Source organism: Oncorhynchus gorbuscha, linkage group LG15, assembly GCF_021184085.1.
Source record: "Oncorhynchus gorbuscha isolate QuinsamMale2020 ecotype Even-year linkage group LG15, OgorEven_v1.0, whole genome shotgun sequence".
Classification (NCBI taxonomy): domain Eukaryota; kingdom Metazoa; phylum Chordata; class Actinopteri; order Salmoniformes; family Salmonidae; genus Oncorhynchus; species Oncorhynchus gorbuscha.
In genome coordinates, this window is record NC_060187.1 from 21,846,740 (window position 1) to 21,870,879 (window position 24,140).

General features: G+C 47.2%; 1 protein-coding gene across 20 annotated transcripts in view; it reads right to left on the reverse strand.

The window, feature by feature from the left end:
* The window catches only part of LOC123996746 (receptor-type tyrosine-protein phosphatase F-like), a 454,750-nt gene that overhangs the window by 65,994 nt on the left and 364,616 nt on the right, over window positions 1-24,140 (reverse strand). For all 20 annotated transcript variants that reach the window (XM_046300391.1, XM_046300408.1, XM_046300407.1 and 17 more), the window contains 7 exons: window positions 16,225-16,342; window positions 10,216-10,657; window positions 9,943-10,082; window positions 8,637-8,734; window positions 5,844-6,100; window positions 2,555-2,636; window positions 486-695 (listed from right to left, as the gene is read on the reverse strand). In XM_046300391.1, coding sequence (XP_046156347.1) covers window positions 486-695; window positions 2,555-2,636; window positions 5,844-6,100; window positions 8,637-8,734; window positions 9,943-10,082; window positions 10,216-10,657; window positions 16,225-16,342 — 1,347 coding nt within the window. The remainder of the gene's footprint in view (window positions 1-485; window positions 696-2,554; window positions 2,637-5,843; window positions 6,101-8,636; window positions 8,735-9,942; window positions 10,083-10,215; window positions 10,658-16,224; window positions 16,343-24,140) is intronic.

A 24,140-nucleotide genomic window follows, 5' to 3' on the forward strand; every position in this document is an offset into this window, starting at 1 on the left:
GGTAAACAATTACTACTGAGGTAAACAACCACCACCGAGGTGATTCAGTGAAATCTGACTGTGACACGGGGTCATCGTTCTTCTGTTATACGTACACACGTAACCATGACACACTACACAACGTGAGTTGTATGGTTCTGCTGCATCGTGCAGCTTGGGGCGTGGCGGCCCCAGCGTGTGCGTTGGCCCATCCCATCTGTTACATACTGTAGCTAGCTCACTGAGAGACGAGAGGAATATCACAACCCACAACTGACTGTGTTATCATCAAATACTAGCCAGGCTGAACTGTGTGTAGAATAGACATGGCTGAGTCAACACATGACATAAATCACTACAGTAGTACTAACAGTACTAGTATGTTCAGTTTGATTCTACATGGGATGTCCATGTCTCGGGGGCCAGTGATAATGTATGGAAGTTGTGTTTGTGACAGGACTACAGTATATATACAGAATAGATGAGGAGTAGTGGTTGTTACTTACAGACTCGTGGTCTTTGAGGGCAGCCAGGACGAAACAGAGGTACTGCTGCTGTCCTGGTAGAGGCTTGTTGTAGAAGCCGTTGTACTTCTTCTCGTCTCCTAGAGTGAAGGTGTCTGGCAGATTGTCCATCTTGGCAGCGATGTAGGGTCTGAAGAACTCTTGGGTCTGTCTCCTCCTTCTCAGGCTCTGGTCAGAACTAGCCTCCAGGAGCTGACATGACGTCACAGAGATTACAGAGCACCCTATTTCATAAGTTCATATCTCGTACTGTTGTGCCCTTTAGCAAGGTTCTTAACCCCAAACTGGACAAATGGATAATAAAGTTGTGTTCTATTGTATATAAACAGTAAATACTCAGTTATATAGTACAAACACATACTTTTCTTTATGCTCATAAACTGTGTCCATAGGCTACAATTAATTGTGCTTCTAGGCTCACAGGTAAAATCTCATACTGCAAATAAAGCATAGAGTAGTTAAGGTTTTATAACACCTTGGTCCTGCAGTCAGACAGACTGCTCCTCTCTCACCTCTCTCTGACCTGCAGCTGTGGTGAGAGATCACCGCTTAATTACATAGCCTCTGGTGTGTGTGTCTTCCTGTGTGTGTGTGTGTGTGTGTGTTTATTCCTTTGTGTGTGTGTTCCCATTTGTGTGTGTTCCCATCTGTGTGTGTGAGGGATAATTAATTTACTACCTCCGATGGAGAACTGGGGTAGATGTGTGTGTCTGTAGATTGTCTGTAGATTGTCTGTATATTGACTCTTCAGTGGGCATCTTACTACATCTATCTGCCTCTATCTATCTGCCTCTATCTATCTGCCTCTATCTATCTATCTGCCTCTATCTATCTATCTGCCTCTATCTATCTATCTGCCTCTATCTGCCTCTATCTGCCTCTATCTGCATCTATCTATCTATCTATCTATCTATCTATCTATCTATCTATCTATCTATCTATCTATCTATCTATCTATCTATCTATCTATCTATCTATCTATCTATCTATCTATCTATCTATCTATCTATCTATCTATCTATCTATCTATCTATCTGTTTCTGTTTCAACTCTTTCCAGGGGCTACTGCACTGCAAGCACCTCCTGGTCAAGCTAGCACAATAAACAGACAAACCGAATTACCATCGTCCCTTTGAAAACGCTGGGATATGATGTTTGAGACGTTCTACAATTCCACAGTTCCTGGAAAGTCCATATTACATTGTGATGTAAACTGGCCATGTGACCTTATCCCTCTTCATCACTCTGTATTACAACGGGGAGAGGATGTACTCGCAGAGAATGTCTGAGGCATTCTACAGATTCCTAGAAAGTCAACATGACATTTTTATGTATACCACGCCTATAACCTTGTTCACTGTTGCTCGATAAAACTTTAACCAACCTACTTCATACAGAAAACACCATTTCTCTACCCTATAAAACTGCAGCAATGGCAATGATTTAGATGACAAAAGAAGAAAGTCTGACAATGAGAAAGCATATCTTTGCTGTCTCAATATGCTTTGTTTGTATCCAGGTATATTCATTTAACGCGCTCTTGTGTTTTTGGATGTTCAAGAGGCTGCCGTTTTTTTTCTGCAGACGACAGAAGATTGAGAGAAAGCTAACTCATGAGAAAACATAAGAAGGTATTGAAGCCCAAAAGGTCCACATTAATAACACAAAACAAAAAATGCTATAGCAGCTTTTTAGGAATGTTTTAAGTGTCTCAAGAACCCAAGAACTTGAAATAATAAATGTAAAGTGTATTGTTTAAATGGAAATCACCATCTTGCACAGAGAAACCAGACAATTTAAATGTATACTGAAAGCTGGGAATACTGTAATCAGAGAGGAGGGCAGAGACAGAAGATGCTACATATTTAATGGTGCTATGGAAGACAGTGCTGTTTTTTGGTTTGTACCCAGAGGAAGTGCTGTTGATGCACACACACACACACACACACACACACACACACACACACACACACACACACACACACACACACACACACACACACACACACACACACACACACACACACACACACACACACACACGCACGCACCTCATCCAGGTCCATATCTTCAGGGTTCTCCCACCTACGTAGTGTGGCTGGTGTGACAGGAACCACCACTATGTAGTACCATCTGAAGAGGGAGACAGGCAGGGTGAGTAAGATCAAGGTGTGTGTGTGTGTGTGTGTGTGTGTGTGTGTGTGTGTGTGTGTGTGTGTGTGTGTGTGTGTGTGTGTGTGTGTGTGTGTGTGTGTGTGTGTGTGTGTGTGTGTGTGTGTGTGTGTGTGTGTGTGTGTGTGTGTGTGTGTGTGTGTGTGTAAAACACAGTTTTTCAGATATCTGTTTTGTCACCACATGCAGGCTCCACTAAGGCCTCAATCCATTCTCTACAGCCAGAAGTACTCAAACATAGAAATCTCTCAACTCCCTCCCTCCCTCTCTCTCTCCCTCTCTCCCTCCCATATATATGTACACACACTCCCATCCCCATGGCCAGATCATTAAAATACTGATTGTATTGTTAAATGAGTTGTCTTTGTTTATCACTCCTGTTGGCTCTGCTTATTAAGGTTTAGCTGTTCCTGTTTCTTTTGAGAAACAAGCACTTGAAACACAATTAAGTCCAAGTAATTTGCAAGTCTGTCTGAGTATCAGGGGAATAAAAAGTACCTTGTGTGAAAATGCAGTTTTTGCATTGGGCCCCTGATCTCTTATTAGTTACCATTTGAAATAAACTCTTGAAGAAATGGCTTTCTGCTGTATTGGGAGAGTCGCAGAGAGCCACTGTAAACATGGCTATTCTTAATAGCACAGATTTTTCAGATAAAGGCTTTTTTTGAAGGTTTTCACTGGTAATTATTGCAGTCTAATCTGAGACAAGGCCAGACTACAGCCCTAACAGTGTTTTCTCTACTGCTCTACCACTGAGAAGAAATGTGAAACTGTGTAGCAGACAAGGATGGATATAAAGGCAAAGGAGTAGTTCTCCATCTAGACAGCCCCGGCGGACACAGCTTGTGTGTGTGTGTCTCCTCGTGCGCGTCTGAGGCTATTGATTTAGCATTAACATTAAAGGCCATGTTGTTTTCTGTGTGTCTGGTGGGGAAAGCCTTCTCCTAAAGTCCAGCCAGCACAGCCTATCAAAACTCTGCTGTGCATCATCCACTCTATGTCTAAATCCTCTCTCAGCTCCTTACAAAGTGCAGGGTATTCCTTTTAACAGTATGGCTCTGAGATATGGCCTGCAGACACAGAGATGAACGGATGACGTAGCACAACATCCACCAAGACAACGTACAATAGCAACAGCTCACAAAGCCGTGTCTATCCCCTGCAGTCTTAAGGAGATAGCTGGTATAGTGGTGGTGGAGGATTCATGTTGTTGTATGCAACGATAGTGAGTACAGCATGAGGGTGTATAATACTAGCAGTAGCACTAATAAATTATACTAATAGCTATAGGGATTGAGAAAGCCCCGTTGTATTCAGTGGACTGAAGACTAAGGAACAATCGCCCCAGTTCCTCCGTTGGTGACTCAGGAATGGTGACTCAGGAGCTGACAGTGATTTAGCACAAACAATTATAATCATGCCTTTACACATACGCACGCACACACACACACACACACACCAGGAAGGAAGGTGGTGATAGCCCTAGTTGTAGCAGAGACACTGATGATGATGGTGATAGACACAACAGACCTGATAGGGGCGGTGGTGGGGACTCTGGGTAGGGTGATGGTGATAGACACAACAGACCTGATAGGGGCGGTGGTGGGGACTCTGGGTAGGGTGATGGTGATAGACACAACAGACCTGATAGGGGCGGTGGTGGGGACTCTGGGTAGGGTGATGGTGATAGACACAACAGACCTGATAGGGGCGGTGGTGGGGACTCTGGGTAGGGTGGTGGTGATAGACACAACAGACCTGACAGGGGCGGTGGTGGGGACTCTGGGTAGGGTGATGGTGATAGACACAACAGACCTGACAGGGGCGGTGGTGGGGACTCTGGGTAGGGTGATGGTGATAGACACAACAGACCTGATAGGGGCGGTGGTGGGGACTCTGGGTAGGGTGATGGTGATAGACACAACAGACCTGATAGGGGCGGTGGTGGGGACTCTGGGTAGGGTGGTGGTGATAGACACAACAGACCTGATAGGGGCGGTGGTGGGGACTCTGGGTAGGATGATGGTGATAGACACAACAGACCTGATAGGGGCGGTGGTGGGGACTCTGGGTAGGGTGATGGTGATAGACACAACAGACCTGATAGGGGCGGTGGTGGGGACTCTGGGTAGGGTGATGGTGATAGACACAACAGACCTGACAGGGGCGGTGGTGGGGACTCTGGGTAGGGTGATGGTGATAGACACAACAGACCTGATAGGGGCGGTGGTGGGGACTCTGGGTAGGGTGATGGTGATAGACACAACAGACCTGATAGGGGCGGTGGTGGGGACTCTGGGTAGGGTGATGGTGATAGACACAACAGACCTGATAGGGGCGGTGGTGGGGACTCTGGGTAGGGTGATGGTGATAGACACAACAGACCTGATAGGGGCGGTGGTGGGGACTCTGGGTAGGGTGGTGGTGATAGACACAACAGACCTGACAGGGGCGGTGGTGGGGACTCTGGGTAGGGTGATGGTGATAGACACAACAGACCTGACAGGGGCGGTGGTGGGGACTCTGGGTAGGGTGATGGTGATAGACACAACAGACCTGATAGGGGCGGTGGTGGGGACTCTGGGTAGGGTGATGGTGATAGACACAACAGACCTGATAGGGGCGGTGGTGGGGACTCTGGGTAGGGTGGTGGTGATAGACACAACAGACCTGATAGGGGCGGTGGTGGGGACTCTGGGTAGGATGATGGTGATAGACACAACAGACCTGATAGGGGCGGTGGTGGGTACTCTGGGTAGGGTGATGGTGATAGACACAACAGACCTGATAGGGGCGGTGGTGGGGACTCTGGGTAGGGTGATGGTGATAGACACAACAGACCTGACAGGGGCGGTGGTGGGGACTCTGGGTAGGGTGATGGTGATAGACACAACAGACCTGATGGTGATAGACACAACAGACCTAGGGGCGGTGGTGGGGACTCTGGGTAGGGTGGTGGGGACTCTGGGTAGGGTGATGGTGATAGACACAACAGACCTGATAGGGGCGGTGGTGGGGACTCTGGGTAGGGTGATGGTGATAGACACAACAGACCTGATAGGGGCGGTGGTGGGGACTCTGGGTAGGGTGATGGTGATAGACACAACAGACCTGATAGGGGCGGTGGTGGGGACTCTGTGTAGGGTGATGGTGATAGACACAACAGACCTGATAGGGGCGGTGGTGGGGACTCTGGGTAGGGTGATGGTGAGCTTGCCCCCCTCCTCTGGGTGGTGTTGGTATTGGATGGGTTTGGTCTTGAGCAGGTCCGGGGCAGTTCTGATGGAGACCTGCTGTTGTAGACCCCCAGCACTGTTCCCTCTAGACATCAACACAAAGCTGTAGTCTGTGTCTGGCTGCAGCCTCGTGATCAGCTTCCTCTTCAGGTTCCCCTGCACCTCCACACTCTGCTGGTTATACAGGATCTAGATAGACACAGAAAGAAGTGTTACACACACACACCAGTGGAGGCTGGTGGGAGGAGCTATAGGAGGACAGGCTCATTGTAATGGCTCGAATGGAATTAATGGAACGGTATCAAACACATTAAACATATGGAAAACACATGTCTGACTCCATTCCAAATATTCAATTTCAGCCACTACAATGAGTCCATCCTCCCACCAGCCTCCACTGCCACACACCCACCCAACTGCACACATTCTCTCTCTCTCTCTCTCTCTCTCTCTCTCTCTCTCTCTCTCTCTCTCTTCTCTCTCTCTCTCTCTCTCCTCTCTCTCTCTCTCTCTCTCACTGTTCCTCAGACATCAACACTCACTCACTCACTGTCTGGCTGCAGCACTCACTCACTTCACTCTTCAGGTTCCCACCACCTCCCACCACTCACTCACCACCACCACCACCACCACCACCACCACTCACTCACTCACTCACTCACTCACTCTCTCGTATAAATTCTAACCAACAGGGGGTGCTCTGGTCAATGAGTTTCACACAGAACACCTCTTGGCCATCACAGAGGTCAGGCATACAATGAAGTCTCTATCATATTCACTGGCAATAGTCCTTTGTTGAATGGATAGAGTAAAGTGCAGTATAATTCTACTTTCTTGTGATTGTATTTCCCCCTTTTCCTTTCTACCCCAGGAGAGGTTTGGGTTACTGGTAATGAGGTATGTTAGAGCCTGTCCATATCTTACAGCACCTTATGTCCATATCTTACAGCACCTTATGTCCATATCTTACAGCACCTTATGTCCATATCCTATAGCACCTTATGTCCATATCCTACAGCACCTTATGTCCATATCTTACAGCACCTTATGTCCATATCTTACAGCACCTTATGTCCATATCTTACAGCACCTTATGTCCATATCTTACAGCACCTTATGTCCATATCTTACAGCACCTTATGTCCATATCCTATAGCACCTTATGTCCATATCCTACAGCACCTTATGTCCATATCCTACAGCACCTTATGTCCATATCCTATAGCACCTTATGTCCATATCTTACAGCACCTTATGTCCATATCTTACAGCACCTTATGTCCATATCTTACAGCACCTTATGTCCATATCTTACAGCACCTTATGTCCATATCCTATAGCACCTTATGTCCATATCCTACAGCACCTTATGTCCATATCCTATAGCACCTTATGTCCATATCTTACAGCACCTTATGTCCATATCTTACAGCACCTTATGTCCATATCCTATAGCACCTTATGTCCATATCTTACAGCACCTTATGTCCATATCCTATAGCACCTTATGTCCATATCTTACAGCACCTTATGTCCATATCTTACAGCACCTTATGTCCATATCTTACAGCACCTTATGTCCATATCTTACAGCACCTTATGTCCATATCCTATAGCACCTTATGTCCATATCCTACAGCACCTTATGTCCATATCCTATAGCACCTTATGTCCATATCTTACAGCACCTTATGTCCATATCTTACAGCACCTTATGTCCATATCCTATAGCACCTTATGTCCATATCTTACAGCACCTTATGTCCATATCCTATAGCACCTTATGTCCATATCCTACAGCACCTTATGTCCATATCCTACAGCACCTTATGTCCATATCCTACAGCACCTTATGTCCATATCTTACAGCACCTTATGCCCATATCTTACAGCACCTTATGTCCATATCTTACAGCACCTTATGTCCATATCCTATAGCACCTTATGTCCATATCTTACAGCACCTTATGTCCATATCTTACAGCACCTTATGTCCATATCTTACAGCACCTTATGTCCATATCCTATAGCACCTTATGTCCATATCCTACAGCACCTTATGTCCATATCCTACAGCACCTTATGTCCATATCCTACAGCACCTTATGTCCATATCTTACAGCACCTTATGTCCATATCTTACAGCACCTTATGTCCATATCCTATAGCACCTTATGTCCATATCTTACAGCACCTTATGCCCATATCTTACAGCACCTTATGTCCATATCCTACAGCACCTTATGTCCATATCCTACAGCACCTTATGTCCATATCTTACAGCACCTTATGTCCATATCCTATAGCACCTTATGTCCATATCTTACAGCACCTTATGCCCATATCTTACAGCACCTTATGTCCATATCTTACAGCACCTTATGTCCATATCTTACAGCACCTTATGTCCATATCTTACAGCACCTTATGTCCATATCTTACAGCACCTTATGTCCATATCCTATAGCACCTTATGTCCATATCTTACAGCACCTTATGCCCATATCCTATAGCACCTTATGCCCATATCCTATAGCACCTTATGTCCATATCCTATAGCACCTTATGCCCATATCCTATAGCACCTTATGTCCATATCCTATAGCACCTTATGTCCATGGAACGGTAATTTTGCCACTGCTCCCTCAACAATCAGCACAGATGAAAGTCTATCTGACGTTAGACAATGACTCCTGTCAGGTTGTAGATGTTTTTCCTGACTTACCTTGAAAGGCACTTGAGACTTGTAGGTTTCTGGCACTTCCCAAGTCAGCAGGACAGATGTCTTCATCACAGTTTTCACACCAAAGTTTTTGGTAAACTCTGGGGGAGTTGGAGGAGGGAGAAAGGGGGAGATTGGACACACAGAGGATGAATTATAAAAGAGCAACGTCATCTGTACTTCCTATATAATGACAGCTAGGGGAACCCTAGAGCATCCTGGAAGATCAGCGCTACATTAATAGTAGTAGACACTAGTAGCAGACAGGGTTTAAGATAGATAGCTGACTAACAGCTTATGAAACATCTCTATTTTAAAAATGTCAAAGTTCTCTGACCTGTACTTTTTAATGGTCATATTAAGGGATGTTATTGCATTTACACTTTAACACCAAGGCTACTCCCATGAGCTTTACTCTACATTCAACTTTACTATAGACACACACACGAGCACACGCACAAGCACACAAACAGACATACACAGTAGTTTGAAGGTGCTAACTGGCACTGTGAAGCTTGACTATAAATAGCTAGCAGCAGGGGGATAAACATGTATTGATGTACCCTAATAACATGTAAGGAGTTTTCCCTGGTACTGCTGTACTGGTACTGCTGTACTGGTCTGCTGTACCATAGGAGGCTGCCGAGGGGAGGACGGCTCATAATAATGGCCGGAATGGAGCGAATGGCTTTGATACCATTCCACTCCAGCCATTACCATAAGCCCGTCCTCACCAATTAAGCTGCCACCAACCTCCTCTGTGCTGTACTGGTTACGCTGGACTCGTTCTGCCAATCTAGTCCAGTTGCCACCAGCTTCCACACACACACAGCTACACTTATGTTCCTCTCATAACATCTGACCTGTCTGTGCCAGAGAGACTGGATGTGTGTGTGTGTGTGTGTGTGTGTGTGTGTGTGTGTGTGTGTGTGTGTGTGTGTGTGTGTGTGTGTGTGTGTGTGTGTGTGTGTGTGTGTGTGTGTGTGTGTGTGTGTGTGTGTGTGTGTGTGTGTGTGTGTGTGTGTGTGTGTGAGATGTATGTGGGTGTGTGTATGCGTGCATGAGTGAGTGAGTGTTTGCATGGATCTGTACATGTGGGTCTGGTGTGTCTGCACCTGTGTAAGACTATTTATTGAGATCAGCAGAGCTCACGAGGCATGGAGGCAGACACGATCATGCCCTATCAGGATGTGTGTGCTCGTGTGTGTCGACTCCCCCGACCTTTGGGCTTACATGCAATGATCCCTGGTGCAGAATGTGTGAACTCAAGTAATGGGGGGTGCAACAGAGCATGTGTGTGAGTTCTCACCAGGCATGGAGGTAGACATGGTCCTACTCTGAATACTAGGACTGTTGGGTCCGGCTCCCTTGCTGGTGAAAGCCCTGACCCTGATGTCATAGGTGGTATCAGGCTGCAGCCCCATGATGGTCATCTGGGTCTCTATCGTGCTGTTGAGATAGAAACAATAAAATAAGCATTTTATTGTGTCGTCAGAACTCCTTACAGAATATAAAATACAACAAAAACATCTAGACTTTATAAAGGGCAGGGAACTGAAAAAGTGAATCATCTTAATAATACCTATTGGTGTGGTTCTGTTGGCTGTTGATATCTCTGTACACCACCACGTACTGGACGATCCTCCCGTTCCTCTCAGCCAGCGCCGGAGGATCCCAGGCCAGCTTGGTAGTAGTCGTGGTCAGGCCTACGACACTCAGGTTCTGGGGGTAACTGCTGGGCACATCGTCCGGCGTCGTAATCTCCTTCACGTACTCCTCGCCGGTGCCCGCCCGGTTCTTGGCGCAGAGCTTGAAGACGTACGTGGCGCCCTTGTGCAGGCCGGTGACAGTGAAGTGGTCGTCTGTCTTCTTGAAGTCCTTTACAGTGAACGACTCCTCCTCCATACGTTTGTACTGAAGCTGGTAGCCAACATGCTCTCCCACCATCTCCTTCGGTGGTTGCCACTGGATGAGGGCTGTGTTACCAATGGTGGTACTGATCATCATAGTGGGCCTGCCTGGGACTAACGGGCAGAGAGAGGGATTAGGATCATTAGCATAATGACATAGAACACACTTAATAATGACATAGACCACACTTAATAATGACATAGAACACACTTAATAATGACATATAACACGCATACTAATTGCAAACAACACACATAATAATGACACAGAACACACTTAACAATGACACAGGACACACTTAATAATGACACAGGACACACTAAATAGGGCGGCAGTGTAGCCTAGTGGTTAGAGCGTTGGACTAGTAACCGGAAGGTTGCGAGTTCAAACCCCGAGCTGACAAGGTACAAATCTGTCGTTCTGCCCCGAACAGGCAGTTAACCCACTGTTCCCAGGCCGTCATTGAAAATAAGAATATGTTCTTAACTGACTTGCCTGGTTAAATAAAGGTAAAAATATAAAAAAAATAAAAAATAGTGACACAGGACACACTAAATAATGACACAGAACACACTAAATAATGACAGGACACACTAAATAATGACACAGAACACACTAAATAATGACACAGAACACACTTAATAATGACACAGAACACACTAAATAATGACACAGGACACACTTAATAATGACACAGGACACACTAAATAATGACACAGAACACACTTAATAATGACACAGAACACAGTAAATAATGACACAGAACACACTAAATAATGACACAGGACACACTAAATAATGACACAGAACACACTTAATAATGACATAGAACACACTTATTAATGACACATAACACTTAAATGATTACTACCACTACAGTATTATTCAGTACTACCATAAGTTACCACTGTAAAATGTAAATATACTGGACAATTATTGCTGTTACTCTAACCATTAAGACCATGGGGGACCAGTAAACTATAAGGGCCTGCTGATTTCTGTGTCCGAAATGGCCCCCTATTCCCTATATCCCCCTTTTGTAGGATTGCGGACCAGTTTCACAACAACAACAAACCAAAAAAACTTAGTCCGGGTCTCAACTTACTTTTGAGAGTTAGAATAATAGAATACACAAGGTGCACTTTTGAAATGTGGTTGTGCATCAGCAGTCACTCAATTAGCCCATGTCAGCATTTGTTTCCCATATTGGTAAATGAGTCTAGTGGGCAGCTATCTAACCTTGTAGTAAGCATAGTCGAATTACCACCCGGGGTGGGCCCATTGATCATCAGTTATCATATTAAAAACTGCAAACATTTACCTCCCCCTATGGCAAATTGTGTAGGTGTAGAATTTCATGAAATTAGTTGTAAAACTGCATATTGTTCTCTCTGCCCGATGGCAAAATTAGTAGAACTGCATGAAATGAGTTCTAAAATTGCAAAATCTTCTTTCTGCCCCATGGTAACATGCGTAGTATTGCAGCAAACTTGCTTTAAAACGGCAACATTTTCTCTATGCCCCATGGCAAAATGTGCAGAATTGCAGGAAATTAACTTTAAAACTAAAAATATATATATTATTTTATGTGGGTACGCAGACCCAAAGCTACTGCAGCCCCACATGATGAGTTCTAAAAAATATATATTATTTTATGTGGGTACGCAGACCCAAAGCTACTGCAGACCCAGATGATGAGTTCCGTTTTCTTGTGTCCCCCATCATAGTTGCCCATCCCTGCCCTACTGTATATAGTGCACTACTTTTAACCAGAGTATTATTGGTCAACAGTAGTGAACTACATGAGGAATAGGGTGCAATTTGGGAGGCAGCCATAGTGTGTAGTCATGGAGGCAGCCATAGTGTGTAGTCATGGAGGCAGCCATAGTATGTAGTCATGGAGGCAGCCATAGTGTGTAGTCATGGAGGCAGCCATAGTGTGTAGTCATGGAGGCAGCCATAGTGTGTATTCATGGAGGCAGCCATAGTGTGGAGTCATGGAGGCAGCCATAGTATGTAGTCATGGAGGCAGCCATAGTGTGTAGTCATGGAGGCAGCCATAGTGTGTAGTCATGGAGGCAGCCATAGTGTGGAGTCATGGAGGCAGCCATAGTATGTAGTCATGGAGTCAGCCATAGTGTGTAGTCATGGAGGCAGCCATAGTGTGTAGTCATGGAGGCAGCCATAGTGTGTAGTCATGGAGGCAGCCATAGTGTGTAGTCATGGAGGCAGCCATAGTGTGGAGTCATGGAGGCAGCCATAGTGTGTAGTCATGGAGGCAGCCATAGTGTGTAGTCATGGAGGCAGCCATAGTGTGGAGTCATGGAGGCAGCCATAGTGTGTAGTCATGGAGGCAGCCATAGTGTGGAGTCATGGAGGCAGCCATAGTGTGTAGTCATGGAGGCAGCCATAGTGTGTAGTCATGGAGGCAGCCATAGTGTGTAGTCATGGAGGCAGCCATAGTGTGTAGTCATGGAGGCAGCCATAGTGTGTAGTCATGGAGGCAGCCATAGTGTGGAGTCATGGAGGCAGCCATAGTGTTTAGTCATGGAGGCAGCCATAGTGTGTAGTCATGGAGGCAGCCATAGTGTGTAGTCATGGAGGCAGCCATAGTGTGTAGTCATGGAGGCAGCCATAGTGTGTAGTCAGAGTAAGAGGGAAGTTTCAGGTCAAGTCAGTTAAAGTGGGTACTACTGTTCAGTTTGTAGTTTTGACTTCAGTGACGTTATCACGGAAACTCACACCAGGACTTCTTCTTCTCAACTTTCTATGAACTCAATTCCCATGCTCTGTGTAAAAAACTAAAACCCCACCGGCCACAACTTACACAGCCCTGTCACTGTCACACTAGGAAGCTGTAGCTGCCTTCATTAATGAATAAACAGTGAGTAACGATAACTAGGCTATATACAGTGGACCATGACAGAGTCGATGTGCAGGGGTAAATGGTAATTGACGTAGATACAGTTGAAGTCGGAAGTGTACATACACCTTAGCCAAATACATAAAAAACTCAGTTTTTCACAATTAAGAGATTTAATCCTAGTAAAAATTCCCTGTTTTAGGTCAGTGAGGATCACCACTTTATTTTAAGAATGTGAAATGTCAGAATAATATAACTATTTATTTCAGCTTTTATTTCTTTCATCACATTCCCAGTGGGTCAGAAGTTTACATAAGCTCAATTAGTATTTGATATCATTGCCTTTAAATTGTTTAACTTGGGTCAAACGTTTTGGGTAGAATTCCAGAAGCTTCCCACAATAAGTTGGGTGAATTTTGGCCCACTCCTCCTGACAGCTGGTGTAACTGAGTCAGGTTTGGAGGCCTCCTTGCTCACACACGCCTTTTCAGTTCTGCCCACACATGTTCTATGGGATTGAGGTCAGGGCTTTGTGATGGCCACTCCAATACCTTGACTTTGTTGTCCTTAAGCCATTTTGCCACAACTTTGGATGTCTGCCTGGGGTCATCGTCCGTTTGGAAGACCCATTTGCGACCAAGCTTTAACTTCCTGACCGATGTCTTGAGATGTTGCTTCAATATATTCACATAATTTTTCTTTCCTCATGATGCCCTCTATTTTGTGAAGTGCACCAGACCATCCTGCAGCCATGTACCCCACAACATGATGCTGCCACCCCCGTGCTTCACGGTTGGGATGGTGTTCTTCAGCTGGCAAGCCTCCCCCTGTTTCCTCTAAACATAACAATGGTCATTATGGCCAAACAGTTCTATTTGTGTTTCATCAGACCAGAGGACATTTCTCCAAAAACTACGATCTTTGTCCCCATGTGCAGTTGCAAATCGTAGTCTGTTTTTTTATGGTGGTTTTGGAGCAGTAGTTTCTTCCTTGCTGAGGGGCCTTCCAGATTATGTAAATATAGGACTTGTTTTACATTTTTTGCACTTTTCGCACCAAAGTACGTTCATTTCTAGGAGACAGAACGCGTCTCCTTCCTGAGCGGTATGATGGCTGCGTGGTCCCATGGTGTTTATACTTGTGTACTATTGTTTGTACAGATGAGTGTGGTACCTTTAGGCGTTTGGAAATTGCTCCCAAGGATGAACCAGACTTGTGGAGCTCTACAATTTTGTTTCTGAGGTCTTGGCTGATTTATTTTGATTTTCCCATGATGTCAAGCAAAGAGGCACTGAGTTTGAAGGTAGGCCTTGAAATACATCCACAGGTACACCTCCAATAGACTCAAATGATGTCATTTAGCCTATCAGAAGCTTCTAAAGCCATGACATAATTTTCTGGAATTTCCCAAGCTGTTTAAAGGCACAGTCAACTTAGTGTATGTAAACTTCTGACCCACTGGAATTGTGACACAGTGAATTATAAGTTAAATAATCTGTTTGTAAACAATTGTTGGAAAAATTACTTGTGTCATGCACAAAGTAGATGTCCTAACCGACTAGCCAAAACTATAGTTTGTTAACAAGAAATGTGTGGAGTGGTTGAAAAATGAGTTTTAATGATTACAACCTAAGTATATGCAATATGCCGACTTCAAATGTATATATATATATATACAGTATGTACATATAACTAGGATGTGACTAGGCAACAGTATAGATAATAAACAGTAGCAGCAGCATATGTGATGAGTCAAAAAAGTTTGTTCGAAAAGGGTCAATGCAGACAGTTAAATAGCTAACCAAATATCTATCCGGACCATCTATTTAGCAGGCTTGGGGGTAAGAGCTGTTCAGGGTCCTGTTGGTTCCAGACTGCATCGGTACCGCTTGCTGTGCAGTAAGATAGAAAACCATCTATGACTTGGTTGGCTAGAGACTTCGAAAATGTTTAGGGCCTTGCTCTGACACCGCCTGTTATAGAGGTCCTGGATGGCAAGGAGCTCAGCCCCAGTGATGTACTAGGCTGTACACACTACCCTCTAGCGCCTTGCGGTCAGATGCCAAGTAGTTGCCATACATACCATGCAGTGACTTAGCCAGTCAAGATGGTCTCAATTGTGCAGCTGTAAAACTTTTTGAGGATCTGAGGGCCCATGCCAAATCTTTTCAGCCTCCTGAGGGGGAAGAGGCATTGTTGTGCCCTCTTCACGACTGTGTTGGTGTGTGTGGACCAGGATAGATCCTTATTGATGTGGACACTGAGGAACTCGACCCGCTCCACTACAGCCCTGTCAATGTGAATTGGGGCATGCTCGACCCTCTGTTTCCTGTAATCCACAATTACCTCCTTTGTCTTACTGACGTTGAGGGAGAGGTTGTTGTCCTGGCACCCAACTGCCAGGTCTCTGACTACCTCCCTAAAGGCTGCCTCATCACCGTTGGTGACCAGGCCTACCACTGTCATTTCTGTGTTCAGTCCCAGGGTCCTTAGCTTAAGTGATGGGCTTGGAGGGCACTATGGTGTTGAACGCTGAGCTGTAGTCAATGATCAACATTCTCACATAGGTGTTCCTCTTGTCCAGGTTGGCGAGGGCAGTGTTCAGATGTGAGTGCTATGGTGCGATAGTCATTTAAACAGTTTACCTTGGTGTTCTTGGGCGCAGGGACTATGGCTGCCTGCTTGAAACATGTAGATATTACAGACTGGGTAAGGGAGAGGTTGAAAATGTCAAGTAAAGACACTTGCCAGCTGGTCAGCGCAGTTTGTGCGTGTGTGTGTGTGTGTGTGTTTGCATGTGTGCATAGCTGTACACACCTGCTCCAGTGGTGGTGACCACCTTGGCCTTACTGCGTGCCCCGTCCCCCTTGGTGGTGTAGGCTGCCACGGTGACAGAGTAGGTGGTCTCAGGGAGCAGGCCTGTTATAACAGCCTCCTAGGGGAGAGAAAAGTTTAAACAGCCTGGGTCAGGCTAATGCTATGATGACGGCTAACACAATTTCCCAGCCTTCACCCACTGTACTGTGTTGAGGTCACTCCGGGAGGGTTAGGCACTCAAGCGCACACACACACATTCCATACATCAGTGTAGCATTTTAAACACTCCGAAGACATTGAAGTTCTTTCTGAGAAATGGTTACAGAGAGGGTAAAAGATCTGCCCTCAACAAGATCTGTCCCCAACAAGATCAGTCCCCAACAATATCTGTCCCCAACAAGATCTGTCCCCAACAAGATCTGTCCCCAACAAGATCTGTCCCCAACAAGATCTGTCCCCAACAATATCTGTCCCAACAAGATCTGTCCCCAACAAGATCTGTCCCCAACAATATCTGTCCCCAACAAGATCTGTCCCCAACAAGATCTGTCCCCAACAAGATCTGTCCTCAAGATGATCTGCCCTCAACAAGATCTGTCCTCAAGATGATCTGTCCTCAATATTATCTATCCTTAAGATGATCTGTCCTCAAGATTATCTATCCTCAAGATCTGCTGCCTCAAGATGCTCCCTGTATGTGTTCTACACAAATAAAAACTGAATATCCAATATTAGTTACTGTGTGTCTGTGTCCCACATGTGCATACATTTGGTTGAATCATTGTTGTATTTTACAACTTGCCCCAAACAAGGTTTTTGAAATAAATTAAATAAATATTGTCTGTGTGAATGAAAAAGTAAAAAGGTAAGGTGCTGTTGTCATAAACTGACATTTCAGAGTTGGATAGTATCATTCACTCATTTTACAGTGTCTCAGTACTGTGTCTCAGTACGACCGTGTCTCAGTACAGTGTCTCAGTACTACTGTGTCTCAGTACAGTGTCTCAGTACTACCATGTCTCAGTACAGTGTCTCAGTACATTGTCTCAGTACGACCGTGTCTCAGTACGACCGTGTCTCAGTACGACCGTGTCTCAGTACGACCGTGTCTCACTCAGTACGACCGTGTCTCACTCAGTACGACCGTGTCTCAGTACAGTGTCTCAGTACGACCGTGTCTCAGTACGACCGTGTCTCAGTACAGTGTCTCAGTACGACCGTGTCTCAGTACGACCGTGTCTCAGTACAGTGTCTCAGTACGACCGTGTCTCAGTACGACCGTGTCTCAGTACAGTGTCTCAGTACGACCGTGTCTCAGTACGACCGTGTCTCACTCAGTACGACCGTGTCTCAGTACGACCGTGTCTCAGTACGACCGTGTCTCAGTACGACCGTGTCTCAGTACGACCGTGTCTCACTCAGTACAACCGTGTCTCAGTACAGTGTCTCAGTACCACCGTGTCTCAGTACCACCGTGTCTCAGTACCACCGTGTCTCAGTACCACCGTGTCTCAGTACAGTGTCTCAGTACGACCGTGTCTCAGTACCACCGTGTCTCAGTACCACCGTGTCTCAGTACCACCGTGTCTCAGTACCACCGTGTCTCCTTACCACCGTGTCTCAGTACCACCGTGTCTCAGTACCACCGTGTCTCAGTACCACCGTGTCTCACTCAGTACGACGGTGTCTCAGTACAGTGTCTCAGTACAGTGTCTCAGTACAGTGTCTCAGTACCACCGTGTCTCCTTACCACCGTGTCTCAGTACCACCGTGTCTCAGTACCACCGTGTCTCAGTACCACCGTGTCTCACTCAGTACGACGGTGTCTCAGTACGACAGTGTCTCAGTACGACCGTGTCTCAGTACGACCGTGTCTCACTACGACCGTGTCTCAGTACGACCGTGTCTCAGTACGACCGTGTCTCACTACGACCGTGTCTCCACCGTGTCTCAGTACGACCGTGTCTCAGTACCACCGTGTCTCAGTACGACCGTGTCTCACTCAGTACGACCGTGTCTCAGTACAGTGTCTCAGTACGACTGTGTCTCAGTACGACCGTGTCTCAGTACGACCGTGTCTCACTCAGTACGACCGTGTCTCAATACGACCGTGTCTCAGTACCACCGTGTCTCAGTACGACCGTGTCTCACTCAGTACGACCGTGTCTCACTCAGTACGACCGTGTCTCAGTACAGTGTCTCAGTACATTGTCTTAGTACGACAGTGTCTCAGTACGACCGTGTCTCAGTACGACCGTGTCTCACTCAGTACGACCGTGTCTCAGTACGACCGTGTCTCAGTACGACCGTGTCTCACTCAGTACGACCGTGTCTCAGTACCGTGTCTCAGTACCACCGTGTCTCAGTACCACCGTGTCTCAGTACCACCGTGTCTCAGTACCACCGTGTCTCAGTACCACCGTGTCTCAGTACAGTGTCTCAGTCTAGGTACGACCGTGTCTCACTCAGTACGACCGTGTCTCAGTACGACCGTGTCTCAGTACCACCGTGTCTCAGTACGACCGTGTCTCACTCAGTACGACCGTGTCTCAGTACAGTGTCTCAGTACAGTGTCTCAGTACATTGTCTTAGTACGACAGTGTCTCAGTACGACCGTGTCTCAGTACGACCGTGTCTCACTCAGTACGACCGTGTCTCAGTACGACCGTGTCTCAGTACGACCGTGTCTCAGTACGACCGTGTCTCACTCAGTACGACCGTGTCTCACTCAGTACGACCGTGTCTCAGTACCGTGTCTCAGTACCACCGTGTCTCAGTACCACCGTGTCTCAGTACCACCGTGTCTCAGTACCACCGTGTCTCAGTACCACCGTGTCTCAGTACAGTGTCTCAGTACATTGTCTTAGTACGACAGTGTCTCAGTACGACAGTGTCTCAGTACGACCGTGTCTCAGTACGACCGTGTCTCAGTACAGTGTCTCAGTACATTGTCTCAGTACGACCGTGTCTCAGTACGACCGTGTCTCAGTACGACCGTGTCTCAGTACGACCGTGTCTCAGTACGACAGTGTCTCACTCAGTACGACCGTGTCTCAGTACAGTGTCTCAGTACGACCGTGTCTCTACGACCGTGTCTCACGACCGTGTCTCAGTACACCGTGTCTCAGTACAGTGTCTCACGACCGTGTCTGTCAGTACGACCGTGTCTCAGTACAGTGTCTCAGTACACTCAGTACGTGTCTCAGTACGTGTCTCAGTACGACCGTGTCTCAGTACGACCGTGTCTCAGTACGACCGTGTCTCAGTACGACCGTGTCTCAGTACGACCGTGTCTCAGTACACCGTGTCTCACCGTGTCTGTCTCAGTACAGTGTCTCAGTACCACCGTGTCTCAGTACCACCGTGTCTCAGTACCACCGTGTCTCAGTACCACCGTGTCTCAGTACAGTGTCTCAGTACGACCGTGTCTCAGTACCACCGTGTCTCAGTACCACCGTGTCTCAGTACCACCGTGTCTCAGTACCACCGTGTCTCCTTACCACCGTGTCTCAGTACCACCGTGTCTCAGTACCACCGTGTCTCAGTACCACCGTGTCTCACTCAGTACGACGGTGTCTCAGTACAGTGTCTCAGTACAGTGTCTCAGTACAGTGTCTCAGTACCACCGTGTCTCCTTACCACCGTGTCTCAGTACCACCGTGTCTCAGTACCACCGTGTCTCAGTACCACCGTGTCTCACTCAGTACGACGGTGTCTCAGTACGACAGTGTCTCAGTACGACCGTGTCTCAGTACGACCGTGTCTCACTACGACCGTGTCTCAGTACGACCGTGTCTCAGTACGACCGTGTCTCACTACGACCGTGTCTCAGTACGACCGTGTCTCAGTACGACCGTGTCTCAGTACGACCGTGTCTCAGTACGACCGTGTCTCAGTACGACCGTGTCTCACTCAGTACGACCGTGTCTCAGTACAGTGTCTCAGTACCACCGTGTCTCAGTACCACCGTGTCTCAGTACCACCGTGTCTCAGTACCACCGTGTCTCAGTACCACTGTGTCTCAGTACCACCGTGTCTCAGTACCACCGTGTCTCAGTACGACCGTGTCTCAGTACAGTGTCTCAGTACTACTGTGTCTCAGTACAGTGTCTCAGTACAGTGTCTCAGTACTACCATGTCTCAGTACAGTGTCTCAGTACTACTGTGTCTCAGTACAGTGTCTCAGTACAGTGTCTCAGTACGACCGTGTCTCGGTACGACCGTGTCTCAGTACGACCGTGTCTCAGTACGACCGTGTCTCACTCAGTACGACCGTGTCTCACTCAGTACGACCGTGTCTCAGTACAGTGTCTCAGTACGACTGTGTCTCAGTACGACCGTGTCTCAGTACGACCGTGTCTCACTCAGTACGACCGTGTCTCAATACGACCGTGTCTCAGTACCACCGTGTCTCAGTACGACCGTGTCTCAGTACAGTGTCTCAGTACTACTGTGTCTCAGTACAGTGTCTCAGTACAGTGTCTCAGTACGACCGTGTCTCGGTACGACCGTGTCTCAGTACGACCGTGTCTCAGTACGACCGTGTCTCACTCAGTACGACCGTGTCTCACTCAGTACGACCGTGTCTCAGTACAGTGTCTCAGTACGACTGTGTCTCAGTACGACCGTGTCTCAGTACGACCGTGTCTCACTCAGTACGACCGTGTCTCAATACGACCGTGTCTCAGTACCACCGTGTCTCAGTACGACCGTGTCTCACTCAGTACGACCGTGTCTCACTCAGTACGACCGTGTCTCAGTACAGTGTCTCAGTACATTGTCTTAGTACGACAGTGTCTCAGTACGACCGTGTCTCAGTACGACCGTGTCTCACTCAGTACGACCGTGTCTCAGTACGACCGTGTCTCAGTACGACCGTGTCTCACTCAGTACGACCGTGTCTCAGTACCGTGTCTCAGTACCACCGTGTCTCAGTACCACCGTGTCTCAGTACCACCGTGTCTCAGTACCACCGTGTCTCAGTACCACCGTGTCTCAGTACAGTGTCTCAGTACGACCGTGTCTAGGTACGACCGTGTCTCACTCAGTACGACCGTGTCTCAGTACGACCGTGTCTCAGTACCACCGTGTCTCAGTACCACCGTGTCTCAGTACGACCGTGTCTCACTCAGTACGACCGTGTCTCAGTACAGTGTCTCAGTACAGTGTCTCAGTACATTGTCTTAGTACGACAGTGTCTCAGTACGACCGTGTCTCAGTACGACCGTGTCTCACTCAGTACGACCGTGTCTCAGTACGACCGTGTCTCAGTACGACCGTGTCTCACTCAGTACGACCGTGTCTCACTCAGTACGACCGTGTCTCACTCAGTACGACCGTGTCTCAGTACCGTGTCTCAGTACCACCGTGTCTCAGTACCACCGTGTCTCAGTACCACCGTGTCTCAGTACCACCGTGTCTCAGTACCACCGTGTCTCAGTACAGTGTCTCAGTACATTGTCTTAGTACGACAGTGTCTCAGTACGACAGTGTCTCAGTACGACCGTGTCTCAGTACGACCGTGTCTCACTCAGTACGACCGTGTCTCAGTACGACCGTGTCTCAGTACGACCGTGTCTCAGTACGACCGTGTCTCACTCAGTACGACCGTGTCTCAGTACGACCGTGTCTCAGTACCACCGTGTCTCAGTACCACCGTGTCTCAGTACCACCGTGTCTCAGTACCACCGTGTCTCAGTACCACCGTGTCCCGTGGGGAATATTAAATGAGAATGTAACTATTTAGGAACATAATAAGTATATTTGATGTAACTGGCATGTTGTAGAAGATTCCAGACACTTTTTCTTACATTTTCACTTGGTTTTGAAAAATGTAACCAAGCAGCGAGTTACTTGCTGAGCCTCAAATTAGATACATATTAGGTTCCAAAATAGTGACATTCTCTTTTAATATAGATGCTATACAGCCCAAAAACACAAAGACAGTGTTGAATTCTAAAACCCAAATAAAGTCACAGTCTTGATCTCTGAGTCCCTCTCTTGACCAGGTCCCATATGGCTCTGATCAAAAGCAGTACACAAGTCAGGCACTTTTGAAGATACGCCCCAAGTTAAAGTGTTCAGAGTTGTTCTTGGTCTCTCTCTCTGACTGGCCAGAACCACAGCCTTTAAAGCAGTTTGTATCCAAATGTCAAGTGTAGGCTATAATAAGCAAACCCCATTAAGCACACCAACACAAACCACACAAAATACACACACATGACACAAATCAAAACTTGAGATCTCTCTTTCTCACACACACGCACGCACGCACGCACGCACGCACGCACACACACACACACACACACACACACACACACGCACGCACACACACACACACACACACACACACACACACACACACACACACACACACACACACACACACACACACACACACACACACACACACACACACACACACACACACACAATATCAAAGTGCACACCCTCGTACATGTTCCTCTCCATTTCAAAAGGAACTCATTAAAATGAAGACACCTAAAGAGACAGAGCTCCTTTGAGCCCATAAAAGAGTTGGAGAGGTTCTTTCTCCTCGGACTGAGTGGGGATCCATTTCCTCCAGGGCTGATGAGATGAGTGAGAGAGTAAAGACCAGCAGTATGTCCCAAATGGCATCCTATTTCCTATATAGTGCACTACTTTTGACCAGGGCTGTAGGGACACCGACATACAAGTAGTGCACCATAAAGGCAATAGGGTGCAATTTGGGACGCAGTCCGGATAGATGGATGCGCTTCAGACTGAAGAGAGGAAGTCAAAGACAGGAGGGGGGTTTCCAACTGAGAACACCCAGGAAGACTCATCCCCCATCCCTCCATCTTATCCCTCCACCAGCCTGCCGCCTGTGGTACCAGCCTGTAGGTGCCTGGGGCCTGGAGCTCAGCCCAGCCTGTAGGTGCCTGGGGCCTGGAGCTCAGCCCAGCCTGTAGGTGCCTGGGGCCTGGAGCTCAGCCCAGCCTGTAGGTGCCTGAGGCCTGGAGCTCAGCCCAGCCTGTAGGTGCCTGGGGCCTGGAGCTCAGCCCAGCCTGTAGGTGCCTGGGGCCTGGAGCTCAGCCCAGCCTGTAGGTGCCTGGGGCACGGGGCTCAGCCCAGCCTGTAGGTGCCTGAGGCCTGGAGCTCAGCCCAGCCTGTAGGTGCCTGGGGCACGGGGCTCAGCCCAGCCTGTAGGTGCCTGGGGCCTGGAGCTCAACCCAGCCTGTAGGTGCCTGGGGCATGGAGCTCAGCCCAGCCTGTAGGTGCCTGGAGCCTGGAGCTCAGCCCAGCCTGTAGGTGCCTGGGGCACGGCGCTCAGCCCAGTCTTGTGAGGAGAGGAGATGAGATGACAGACCACGAAGCTGCAGCTAACAACCATAGAAATGAGCATGGCCATACAAGCCAGCTCTGATTCCCAGAGACCAAACAAATGTTTCATCATGATTTCATGGCTAGCCTCTCACATCTTTATTGCATGACATTCATTAAAAAGCTCTTCCCTTCCTGCTAATTAATCACAGACATGCTGCTGAGCAGAGCAGGCTGGCGGTCTCTGTAGTAGGCTATTTTGAGAAAAGATGGCTCACTTAGGGTTTATGTAACCCTCCCCCAAACCCCACCCCATCTTTCAGTAAGGGAGTTGGAGAGTTAGAAGTAAGAGGGAAATATGAGTCATCTGAAGCAATAACATTTATTTTAAAAGCTTCATTATTTTAAATGTACAGTTTTCCTTTTAAGATTTGGACCCTGCAGTGTTTTCTCCTTTTCAATTTGAAAAATTAATCAGTCAGTCAGTCTCTTATCTCTCCCTCTCTCTCTCTCTTTAAAATCCAGAGGGGGGTGGAGGAGGTGGGGGGTGGGGGGCTCTGGTTCTCTGGGAATGTATGGATAGATTCCATGGGAGGGAATATATTAAACAT